General features: G+C 60.0%; 3 protein-coding genes and 1 non-coding gene across 4 annotated transcripts; 3 read left to right on the forward strand and 1 right to left on the reverse strand.

Moving 5' to 3' along the window:
• Positions 1–1,325: 1,325 nt before the first annotated feature.
• On the forward strand, positions 1,326–3,282 carry D7B24_005773 (uncharacterized protein; the record flags this gene model as incomplete). Its single annotated transcript, XM_028639919.1, has 3 exons — positions 1,326–1,585; positions 1,651–2,264; positions 2,357–3,282. The coding sequence occupies 3 exons, from the start codon at positions 1,326–1,328 to the stop codon at positions 3,280–3,282; spliced, it is 1,800 nt and encodes a 599-aa protein (XP_028495714.1).
• A 2,191-nt stretch (positions 3,283–5,473) lies between these two features.
• Positions 5,474–6,967, forward strand: D7B24_005774 (uncharacterized protein; the record flags this gene model as incomplete). The annotated part of the gene is made up of 3 exons (XM_028639920.1): positions 5,474–5,551; positions 5,742–6,626; positions 6,725–6,967. The coding sequence occupies 3 exons, from the start codon at positions 5,474–5,476 to the stop codon at positions 6,965–6,967; spliced, it is 1,206 nt and encodes a 401-aa protein (XP_028495715.1).
• Positions 6,968–8,010: 1,043 nt separating this feature from the next.
• Positions 8,011–8,104, reverse strand: D7B24_005775. Its single transcript has one exon. It is a non-coding gene; the product is annotated as a tRNA-Leu (tRNA).
• A 1,478-nt stretch (positions 8,105–9,582) lies between these two features.
• SEN54 (tRNA-splicing endonuclease subunit sen54) lies at positions 9,583–11,130 on the forward strand (the record flags this gene model as incomplete). Its single annotated transcript, XM_028639921.1, has 1 exon — positions 9,583–11,130. One exon carries the CDS (start codon positions 9,583–9,585, stop codon positions 11,128–11,130), a length of 1,548 nt encoding a protein of 515 aa, XP_028495716.1.
• Positions 11,131–12,218: the final 1,088 nt, after the last annotated feature.

Consider the following 12,218-nt stretch of genomic DNA (forward strand, 5'->3'; position numbering starts at 1 on the left):
AGGCTATACCTGCCCTCTCAGTCCCGACTCTTGTGCTTTGGTATGCAGCGAAGTGGACCGCCAAGCTCTGCCCATTCTTGTGATTAGATACGCATCCCTGTGTACAAGGGCCTGGGTGTTCTCTAGCCGTCGCTGCTTGCATCCTAGGAGACGCTCCGAGTTGTGAGCACCTCGACCCTACTGGGTGTACTATCCGCCCAATACGTCGTGTTCGTGCTGCCTCTAGACTGCATGTATATTCTCTCTTACTGGATCAGCACACTGCAGCTCTCGCTCGATTAGGCCCTGCCTCTGATTTACCTCCTAAAGAGACACATGCACGTGAACCCTGTCGGCGGGGAGAGCATTTGCGGGAGCACACCAGACCCTTGCATCGCAACTTAACCAACCCCGGTGAACGGCAAGATATGGCGCGGCAGAGGAGGAAAAAAACATCTTCTTAGGCACATGGTGCCAAGCTCACGGCCCGACGCCATGGCTGCAGCAGCAACCCTGGCCTAGCCTCGAGGTCGGCGTTCGCACCGCACCTAGCTACGGCCAGTCGTCTTCTGCTGTTCATCACCGGCCGAGAGCCACCTACAGCGAGGGAGAGAGAAAGGGAGGTGATCGAGCTCATGTTACCTCTTCTATCCCCCCTTTCGCAAATTTACGACTGTGGACGGAGCCGGGGATTCGACGTGTGCAGTGCACTCCACTCCACCCCCACGAACAGCCGACGCCTCAACCGCTCGTCCGACACCGAACTGCGTCCGAGGCGGGTGTTCTTGCGGTCCCTTGGACTGCACGGCCAGGCGGCTTTGCTCCGACCGACAAGTGTCGGGTAAAGAACCTCCCTCTCCCATGCAAATCCTGCCACGCGATCTCGGGCTAGAACCTAAGCTTAACAGGCTCGTCAGGGGTGGTCCCTTACATGGGTCGGGCTATTAAGTGGGATCTAATCAGATGAGATCAATCAGATAAAAAAGCTCACGAAAGTCTCTCGCGATCTCCATCCCAAACTGCTGATTTGGACACTAGTGCGAATCCTACGGCCTGGGTAGTAGTGGCACCAGCGAAAACGATGGATACTACTTGCACCTTGGCAGCCCATCTCGGTCCGCCTTTGCCCGCCGACAACGGATGATCTCTGCTTGACGCTCACATCCTGTGAGAGGCGCCCGAGGCACTGGGTGGGAAGAGAAAAAAAAATGTGCTGGCCAAGTCCCGAGGTGGAGGTGGTGACCGAGGAGGTACAAGTAGGAGGATGATCCTCAGTGTTCCTTCCCTCAAGCACGAGTCGTGGGAACCAGCACGTTTGACTACCCTGTCACCCCTACATACCAGCCATGGCTATCTTGGATAACCTCAAGAACGCAGTGGGTCGCAAGACGGGAGGCGACGCCGAAGCTGCCGCCCCAGCGGCCGACCTCGAGATCCAAGCCGCGCCGGCCACCGCGGGCGCTGACGGCGGTGCCATCTACGATGACGAGAAGAACGCCATCCCCGACGAGCTGGTGCCCAGCAAGGATGCGCAGCTCGGTGTTCAGAAGATCCAGGCTGTGACGCTGACCTGGACCAAGGGCTACTTGGCAGCATGTCTGATCCTGTAAGTCGACATGGTCCACCCAGCAGAGTCTACGCCCTTGATGACTCGTCCCTGACATATCGTAGCATTTGGCTCCTCTTCCTGACCAACGGGTTCCGACTTTCGATCCTGTGGGGCCTGACGCCATACGTCACGAGTGACTTCCAGTCGCACTCGCTTCTGACGGTCATTGGCATCGTCTCGAGCGCCATCACGGCTGCCGTGTACATCCCCATGGCCAAGATGCTCGACGTCTGGGGTCGTGCCGAAGGTTTCCTGCTCATGATCGGCTTTGCGACCCTCGGCCTCGTCCTCATGGCCGTCTCGGAGAACCTAGCCACTTTCTGCGCCGCGCAGGTCTTTTACTCCGTCGGCTTCGGTGGTGCCATCTACACTGTATGCGTGCTTGCCGCCGACGCGACGAACCTGCGCAACCGTGGCCTGGCCTTCGCCTTCACATCTTCGCCCTACATGATCACGGCGTTCGCCGGAAGCAAGGCCGCCGAGGGTTTCAACGGGTTCAACTGGCGATGGGGATTCGGATGCATGGCCATCATCGTGCCCATCGTCACGTTCCCGCTGTTCGGCGTGCTCAAGCTGAACCTCCGCAAGGCCGAGAAGCAGGGCCTCATCAACACAAGGGAGAAGAGCGGCCGGACCATTCCCCAGACGATCGTATACGGTCTCAAAGAATTTGATGGTGAGTTCGTGCCTGATATCCGTCAGCCGGTCTGGGGGAGGGGGTGTTCAAAGCACTGGTGTCTCTGTTTCAGTAACTGATCTGGTGCACAGCTTTCGGCGTCTTCCTGTTCGCCGGCGGCCTGACCGTGTTCCTCCTGCCGTTCACGTTGGCACGGTCGGCGCCGAACGGCTGGTCGACGGACTACATCATCGCCATGATTGTCGTGGGCTTCGTCACGCTCGTGGGCTTTGCGCTGTACCAGGTGTACCTCGCGCCGGTGCCGTTCCTCAAGCACAAGTTCCTCACGGACCGCACGGTCCTGGGAGCGTGCCTCATCGATTTCACGTACCAAATGTCGTACTCGTCGTGGAACAGCTACTTCACGTCGTTCCTGCAGGTGGTCAACAATGTGACGGTGGCCGAGGCCGGCTACGTCAACAGCACGTTCCAGGTGGTCTCGGGAGTGCTGCTGTTCATCGTGGGGTACCTGATCCGGCGCACGGGGCGGTTCCGCTGGCTCTTCTTTGTGGCGGTGCCGTTCTACGTCCTGGGCCTGGGCCTCATGATCCATTTCCGCAGGCCGAACGGCGAGATTGGGTACATTGTCATGTGCCAGATCTTCACGTCGATCGGCGGCGCCATCTTCATCCTCGGCATGCAGATCGCCGTGCTGGCGGCGGTGGACCACCAGCACGTGGCGGCGGCGCTGGCCATGCTCTTTGTGAGCGGCGGCATGGGCGGTGCCGTCGGCAGCACCATCTCGGGAGCCATCTGGACGAACACGTTCCTGCCGGCGCTGCGTCGTTACCTGCCCGAGGGCGTGGACGCGCTGGTCGTGTACGGCGACATTGTCGCGCAGCTGTCGTACCCCGTGGGCAGCCCCGAGAGGCTCGCGATCCAGCAGGCGTACGGCTATGCGCAGACGAGGATGCTGGCGGCGGGGACGGGCATCGCGGGTGTGCTGATCGTATGGATCTGCATGCTGAAGGACCTGAACGTGGGCGAGATGAAGCAGACCAAGGGTGTTGTGTTCTAGGTGGTCTGGTAGCAGTGCCAGGGGGAGAGTTGGTGGTGATAAGCCTGGGCAGGTGAGGCGGGGTCGATATCCCGTATCCCCAGCCACCACAGCCACGTCAGTGAGGGGTACATGGAAGGAGGTTCGACAGGATGGTAGGTAATGAACTTGGAGGTTTGATGCCACGAATTGAGCATGAGGATTCTAGGTGAATAAAGGATGAGCTATAATACCACTGACGTGTCCCTGTGATAACGGAATAGACAGGCGAGACGATATAAGCGAGAAAGGTGGCCGCCACTTGATCCGGCTCTCGCGTGGCTTGTGGTCAATGAACCCAGGGTTCGAGGCGCATATGCTACGAATGCTGGACCCAGCGCTTGATTCGTTGCAATATCGACAAGCGAACAATTTGATCGTTTTCCGCCATGTGAGGAGACAGCAATGCACAATCAGCATCCTGGGAGCCGTTGCAGAGGATGTATGATGGCCAAGGCTGGAAGACGCGATATACCGCTGCGGGAGCACGAGACACAAACGTATCGCGACTTCTTTTTGACAAGATCCGTTCTGACCGCCAGGCACTAGACTCCCATCTGTCCCTCTCCACCCCGCCCCCTCTGCGCGACCCTCCACGTTGAATGGCCCTGATGCGCCGAGTGTGCCGATGACGCTGCCTGGTAGGCTGCAGGGTAGCGCCGAAGCGCCAACAGGGCTGGGGGTTGGGGGCTGAAAGCTTGACAGCATCAGCGTTACCCATCATTCAGCTCCAAGTGCTCCGTCACCATCCATCTCTGTTCCTGTCCTTGGACTTTTGACTGTGTTCAATACCTAGGTGGGGACAGCATAGGGGAGAGTAAGCACAATGTCAGATTGTGGTGCCTCATTCGTGCGAAGCCGAGCCTCACACCACGGCCTCTGTACGTTGCGTGGTCATCCTATGTTTTGGGACGGCCGAGCCGCAGCCGGACCAAAGCTTGCATCCTTAGAAACATGGCTAGATGGAGATGGGTGACGAGGCTGTATCGAATGAGGCAACACGACAGGCTCGGTTGCCGTGGGTTAGGCCCTTTGTTGACAGAGCTAGCGAGTGTCCTCTGGGTCCCCCTACCTGAGCTGAGCTGAGGTAAAGGTAAAGCTCGGAGGAGGGGGGCTATGATGACGACCTGGGAGCCCGCCCCACGTCGGTGCCTGGCTCAGTGCCCAAGAGGCCCCAGGTGCTCCCAGCAACAGCAGCTGGGGTAAGAGCAGTTGCAGCGGGCTCAGCGCTGAACTGGGAGCTTGGGCACTATAATCCACCGTCACGGCCCCAGTACCTAGACAGTACTCCGCACGAGCATCATTCGTCTGGCGGGTAAACATCCGACCCAAGCACAAAGCTGCATGATTGATTGCTCTCGTCTATGCCCACCCAATGTTGCAAGCACAACACAGCAGTGGCACACTCTTGTACTCCGTCCGTACTGCATACTGCGTACGCCGTACCGCGAACCACTCAGAGCTGCTTACCTACTGTCTTACCTGTTTGCCTGCTTGCTGCATCTCGGCCTCTGCATCTACCTATCTATCTATCTGCCTCTGCTCTGCCTCTGCTCTGCCTCTGCTCTGCTCTGCCTCGCCATCGGCTCTGCCCCCCCTCCCACACACCCTCTGAGAGCCTCTTCTTCTTACTGGACATAACTGCATTGCCACCTACAGTGTTTACGCTTTCATCGAAACCGTCTAGCTGCCCTCCACCGGCCTTGGCCCTGCCTTTGCTCGCAATTTGGAACCTCGACCTGCCTCACACGACGAACGAAAACCCGCCTCCGAGTCGCACACGACAACGCCGCAGAGTCCCCTCTCCTCCTCTTGGTGCCGTCTCGAGCATGTAATACCTTCTGCCAAGCTCAGCTTGCCCACCACGCCCACGACACCCACCCACAGCCTTGGCCGAACCGCGAACCCCATCCACCGTCATCGGGACGCCCTCATTTCTACGAACCACCCCACGCCCGAGCTCCTCGATATCTCCAACCCTCCCCCCCCCGCGCCCTACGCATGAGAGCACCTCCGACGGCAGCTCTGCCTGCTCAGCAGTAACCAAATCCACGCCGCCAACACCACCGGGCCGTGCCGCTCGTCCTAGCCAGACTGAACGTCTGAAACCCACCGACAGACAACGTCTTGAGGCAATCGCCCGCGCGCCCTGGACCCTGGCGATCACGGCACCATGGCCGCCTTCGTGAGGGTCTCTGGCCCGCCGAATAGCAACTTCCTCGTCGGCTACCCGGGCATATCAGCAACATTAGTGCGTCCTCTGTCTCTCTGTCTCTCTCTCTCTTTCTTCCCTCTCCCCTCTCTCTCTCTGGATGTGTCCCCGTCTGCCTCTCTGTGTATGTGTTGCCCATGCGCCGCCGTCGGGGCAAGCAACGAGACGACGGAACCTCTCGCGCTGTACACAATACCTTTGCTGACCGCATGCGCCTGCCCCCTCTCAGCCCCGAATCGAAGGCAAGGTCGAGATCCGCCCCTCCCAGGGCTTCTCCCTGCCCGTAGCCGTCTCCCTCGTGCGCATCTGCCTGCAGCGCCGCGAAACCATCCACCCCGCCGCCGAGAATGTCGCCAAGCGCCACCTGGGCACGCCGCGCCGCGAGACCACCGACGTCGTCGGCAAAGAGCTCCTGCTCTTCCGCTGCCAGACCGGTCGCGAGGCCGAGAGCGTCATCGCCATGGACCTGCCCTTCGTCCTCTTCATCCCCTTCGGCCGCGGCGGTGAGGAGACAAACCGCCGCATCCCCCCCGCCTCGCTCCAGCTGCCGAGCCGCACCGCCGAGACGTTCTACGAGCTGGTCGTCACCGTCCAGCAGGGCCACAGCGTCCAGAACAAGTACGCCTTCCCCATGCCGCTGCAGCGCTACGACACCCTGTCGACCTTTGGCATGTACAACAAGCCCGAGACGAGGACCAACACGTCCGACAGCGTCGTCACCCTCGGCATCTCCGTGCCCAAGTGGAGCTATGGGCCCCTCGACCCCATCACCGTGTACATCAAGCTCGTGCCGAACCCGGACTGGATGAAGAAGGCCATGAAGGTCACCATACAAAAGATCACCGTCTCCATCGACGAGGAGATCACCTACAACCCCGAGGGCGACGAGCCCCAGAAAAAGGTCAACAAGATTGCGAAGCACGTGCAGTCCGTGGCCGCGAAGCTGCCCGAGGCCGGCTACGCCACCAACCTCGGGCTCGTGTTTCCCTCCAAGGACCTGCGCGACCCGGACGGCATCGTGAGGCGCGGCAAGCCAGCGTTCCCCATGTACGAGGTCATGTCGTTCACGACAACATCGACCCTCTACAAAATTGAGTTTTATTTGACCGTCAAGGTAGGTCCCGCCCCCTTCACCTGTCCTGCATATATGGGACGTGCTACGTGGCCTGGCCAACGGACGGACGGACGGACGGACTGACTAACTGGCTCCAGGCGCAGCTGAGCTCCGCGCGCGACGTCACGGCCCGGGTGCCGCTCGTCATCTGCCCCATGGACCAGCAGGGCTGCAAGGAGGAGATGGACGCCATCGAGCAGGCCGCCAAGGACGCGTCGCACGTCGACCCGAACAACCCCATGCTCCCGGCGAGGAGCATCATATTGGCCAACGACAGGGAGGCCCTCCACACGCTGGGGTTGTGTATCGTGGGGGGCCAGAAAAAGCCGCTCATCGAGTGAGCGAGGCTATCGTCAGCGGGGTACGAGAATAATGAAACCAACAAAAACTCATTCTCCTGCCGTCGGTCGCGGAGAAGACCCGGCGCATGGGCGGCCGTTCCATCGGCATACACGAACGGCACTCTTCCGACTGTCCAGGCCCCGCCCTCACTCGCCGTCTGCCGTGGAGGCTGGAGAGCGTCCGCAGGGCCTATCTACAGCAAGCAGCCTCTTCCTACGCCGAGGGCAGTATTGGCACGACACTGTGACCCTGCACCATCAAGTGAGCTTTCGCACTTGCGAACAGACGGTCACTGCTGTTATGTGGAGGAAGCCACGTCCCGACGGCCAGAAGCTTCTACGCGCCCGGCAAAGAATACGCGCCCGGCAAAGAATACGCCGGGATGCAGAGCAGCGCACCGGCGGGGGATGGGGAGAAAATCGGTGCCATCTGTGGCTAGGAGACGGGCAGCGCGGACGCATCATGGCAGGCTCTCTGGCGGGGAGCCCAGGCGGCGACCGGAGGGCGGCCGGACGTACATATGATCATGACGTGAAACGAGCTTTGACGATGATGCAGGGCGGCCGGTAGGATAGGCGAGCGGCGGCCAACCTGCCGGCTGGCTGAGTGCAGCGACGGATGTACGGTGCAGCAGCATGATGAGCCGGCTTTGCGGGTGCGGTAGAGGAGATAGACGGACGTTTCGGGGCGTCTGGTGCAAAGCGAAACAATGAATTATTCCTGATTACAGACGGATTTCTCCTGTGAGGGTAGCCCTGTAGGCTGAGGTTGTCAAGTGCAACATTGGATGACATGAGTGCTTTGCCGTGGAGCGGCAGGCCTACTCTTCGGCTGGTGATGTGTCTGTATCAGAACCGCGATCGGTTGCCATGTCCTTGCGGGGAGATTCGAACCAGTTAATATTTCGTCGCGACGGTATGTGCAGCACTATGCTGAGCCCGCACACTTCCAACGCGACGCATCAAAATCATGGACAAAAATAGGGGACTACGAGACAATCCGAGGACAAAACACAAGGACGGTGGGCATCCAAAAGGAAATCTGAAGAGGACGAGATTCGAACTCGCGCGGTTTCCCACTGGTGGAATATCGAGATATACCTAAAACCAGCGCCTTAACCACTCGGCCACCTCTCCGATTGGGGTTCGGTGAGAAGAGTGTCCGAAGGTGGGGCTCATGTACACTCAGTGTGGCCTCATTGCACTATGGGATTGCTACACGGGGTGTTTACTGTACTATCATACGTGTGACACGAGAAAGTGTGGTGCCAAAGCCTGCGGTATCCTTTCATTTGGATTCAATGCATGCCGTCCTGCCAGGTTGCGTCGGACATGGGCGATCGTGTTCTGCTGTGCGTGTCAGGAGCGCTTTGCTGGACTTGACGTCGCACGCATCGTCTACGAAAGGTTTATTCGGTAGCTATCATGGCATGGGGCCTCGCTTGCGCCGTCTATGGTTCAGTCCATCCTGTCCTGGCAACAATGCCACATCGAGCCACGAGCCGTGATGCGCACAGCTTGGGGGGTTCGTGGCGGGGCAGGCTTTTCATGCGGCGAGGCCAGGTCCCTTCGTCTCAACCCGAGGCCACTTGTTCGTCCTGTTATGCACTCTCTACGCATGAGTCTCTTTTCAGGGTCTTTTAAGAGGAGGGAGCCGTCATACTCTGCAAGCGGGCGTCGCCTGAATCTGTGGGTGATGATCTGACTGCGCATCAATCAGCGCTCTTCGAGTGATTCAGACGTACTTGGTGTAGACGTGAAACCATGGGCCCCTAGGGCTTCCCTGGATTAAACTTCTTGCCATCATATTTTGGGAATCTGTCAGTGTGGGAAACACTTCTGGCTTAGGTGCTCGAGTCTCCATGTACACATGAATGGTGAGCTTCGGGATCTGGGGTGGGCAGCGTCGGGCGTGACTCAACAAAGCATTCATTTTTTCGGTTTTCACCAAACTCTCCTGTGATTTAGGAGAACTGAACTTGGGAAGCTGCAGCTAGGGACACGCAGGTAGATTGTTGACTGTCACATCGGATGAGTGGGATTTCGACCGGTGCTGACAATAAACGGCTAGAGACGTCTGCCTCTCTCTCTCTCTCCCTCCCTCCAAAAAAGGCAGGGAAGAGTAAGACGTTCAAGACAGATCAATGGCAACTGAAGATCATGATTCATTTGACCACTCTTCACGAGATTTCACAGAGGACGTTTGGTCCCGTGATGACAGCTCGTACTTCAGATCTCGAGAGAAACATTGTCATCTTCGCCGCACACCAGGGCGAGGGTCATCAGGAGGAACAGTCATCGGGAGGAACAGTCATCGGGAGGAACGGCAGAAAAGAGACACAAGGCCAATTGACACCTACAGCACCGCCCATCCAGTCAACCAGGACTCATCCCACCATCCCATGGTGAAGCTGTCGACGCAGGTCAGTGCGGAGCGCGGGGTTCGTTGGAGACTGGATTGGGGTAGCTTCCGCCCGGGCACTTTTCCCGATTTTTGTCTCGCCCATTCCCGCCTTGCATCGACGACCACCAAAAGACGAAACCGCCCACCGTGTCATCCCTCTCTACGAACACGCCAACCGGAAACCGAAGGTCCCCCCCCTCTCTCTCCGACCATGCCCCTCGACGACGACGACAACCCGTTCCTCACGCCGTCGCCGGCGCCGGCGCCGCTCGCAGGCAAGGGCATCGCCAGCGCCAACAATGGCGACCCCGACGCCCACGACAACGAAGACGACCCGGCCGACGCCCCCTTCGACATGGCCCTCTTCGCCTCCATGTTCTCCAAAAAGGGCGTGTCCTCGCAGACGATCCGCAAGGGGCAGAAGGACTTTGAGGCGCACGGCACGCGCGCCCAGGACGCCGCCCTCGAGACGTCGCGCCGTGTCATCGAGGACGTCCTCGCCTACACGCGCCTGCACACGGGCGACTGGAACCGCGGCTGGCTCTTTGCCGACTACTGGCCCGCCGCCCTCGCCGAGCTCGCCACGGCGCGGCCCGAGTTCGTCGCCGCCCTCGACCCGGCGCTGCACGCCGCCGACAGGGTCGTCGTGCTGGAGGAGCTCAAGGGCCCCCAGAACAGGTCCGTCGGGCGCACCGTGCGCGGCATGAAGCCGCCGAGCCCGGCCGTCGGCAAGGTCTGGCTGCTGCCCGAGGAGGCGCTGTTCATGCTCGAGCGCGGGTCCTTGGACCTGTGGTGGCCCGACAGGACGCTGCAGGAGCTGATGCCGGGGCTCGCGATCAAGAGGAGCAGGGGCGCGATGACGGGCGGCAAGACGACTGCACAGCGGGGCGACGACAACCACAGCGGCGCGCCGGCTGACGGAGAGCCAGAGGCGGATAGAGAAGAAGAGGAGGAGGACGACGACGAGTTCGCCGATGGCGTTCCCCTCAGCCTGCAAGCAGCCTATGCGCTTCTCATCGGCGTCGAGGGCGAGCGCGGAAAGATCACGTTGCCGAAATACCAGGTCTACGCACACCTCAAGAGAGGCGGTTACCACGTCCAGCGGGCGCCCGCGGGCGAGACGGCCACCCAGGCTGCACCCTCACCGGCATCAACCCAACCAAAGTCTGTCTGGCAATGGCTCTTCTCCCTCTTGAGCCGACCGGAGCGTGGCCGCCAGGCGCCTCCCTTCGGCCCCCTCGTCCGGCCCGGTCTCTACCGTAAATACGCCCCGATATACAAACAGCTCGAACTCATCCCTCGCTTCGACCCCCGCGAGAAGGCGGCTGATACAGCCGCGCCCGAGGATCCTTTCAAGGTCTTCTTCCATGTCTGGCGCCCGTCCAAGCACCCAATCTTCTCCAAAAGCGATCCGCCACCGCCCGACCTGCGCATCGCCGTCGTCGACGCCAGGGACACGTTCGTTCCGGAGCTGGAGCAGCTCGAAGCTCTCTTCGACTCGACGCCCTATGACCCCGCAGACGCGTCGCTCTCGGCGCCGGGGCGCTTCTACCCGCGCCTCAAACACGGCCATCGCAACGTGCTCATCTCCGTCGTCGACCGCGGCCTCGTCAATTTTATGCGATTCGGCCAGGCCGCCTTCGCCGACGAGAAGCTGTACGAGCGCTTCGACCTGCCGAACCGAGGCCGAGGTGGGAAGAGGGGCGGAGGCCGCGGCGGAAGAGGAGGTAGGGGCCGTGGTGGACGTGGTCGGAGATGAGGCGAGAGAGCATCCGCACGAGCTGAGGTTGCAGCCAGGCCGAGCTGCAGCAGTTTGCCGATGCTCCTAGCGGCATGCCGCGTGAGACACACAATCCGCGCTGTCTGATGACGCCTTACGTGCTTGGCCTTGATCCTTCACTCATTCACCCTCTCTCATCAGGATGTCCGAGGCCATGGCCGCTGTTTGCGCCTGAACCCGAGCATCGCGAGAAGCAAGCAAAAAGCCACTGGGGATCGACACAAACAGCTTGCCATACGCGCATCATTGTTCATCGCGATCCGGGCCCCGCCCGGGGGGTCTTCGTCACAAGCAAAGAATTGTATGGACCTCAGCCAGAGTGAGTCATGCCATTGTACGCAAGTGGCAGAGGGAGACGAGCGAACTGGAACGTCCTCTTTAGTCAGGAGTAAGAAATCACATGCAGCCTAGGGCCCTTCTTATCCAGGTGGCCTGCATACGCGCTCCTGAGAAGTTGGCTGGAGGTAAACAGGACTGGATGTGCATGGGCGCACAACTGATAGGGCCAGATTGGTGGCACTGCCTCTGTTCATTGGCAAGACGACCCGACAGCCCTTAACCCTGCGTCGCAAGATGGGGCTCCGTTCGCGATCCTTCGCGTCCCATGTCCCAGCGGACCACCTGGTCGGGTGCGAGGAGACGGTTGTAGAGAGGCACGCCAAGCTGTACGCCTGGGGCGAGGAGCGCAAATCTCGTGGCTTGTGAGCCGGGCCATTGAAGCTAGATTGACGTTAGGTGCTTCCACTGTGGGGCTAGAGCGTGGAAACTATGTACATGTAGGTGAGATGGGTAGACAGAACAGAATCGAGTCAACTGGCTGGTGTCATACTCATCCGCCATGCGGCCGGGGTCTTATCACCGCTTTCCGCTCCAAACGCGGGAAATGAACAAGCGAGTATTCCATCGTCTCCTCTGTTCACCGTCTGGTAGACCGCCAGCCGGCCGAATGCTGCTCAAACTGGAAGAGCCTGCGTGTCGATCGGTCCTGAGACGTGCGCGCTCTATTTGTCCGTACGTCGCGAGGCGCATGTTGCCAACATGATGACTGACCCACGCTGTGCATTGCT

The sequence above is a fragment of the Verticillium nonalfalfae genome, assembly GCF_003724135.2.
Source record: "Verticillium nonalfalfae strain VnAa140/NRRL 66861 chromosome Unknown scaffold_38, whole genome shotgun sequence".
NCBI lineage: Eukaryota > Fungi > Ascomycota > Sordariomycetes > Glomerellales > Plectosphaerellaceae > Verticillium > Verticillium nonalfalfae.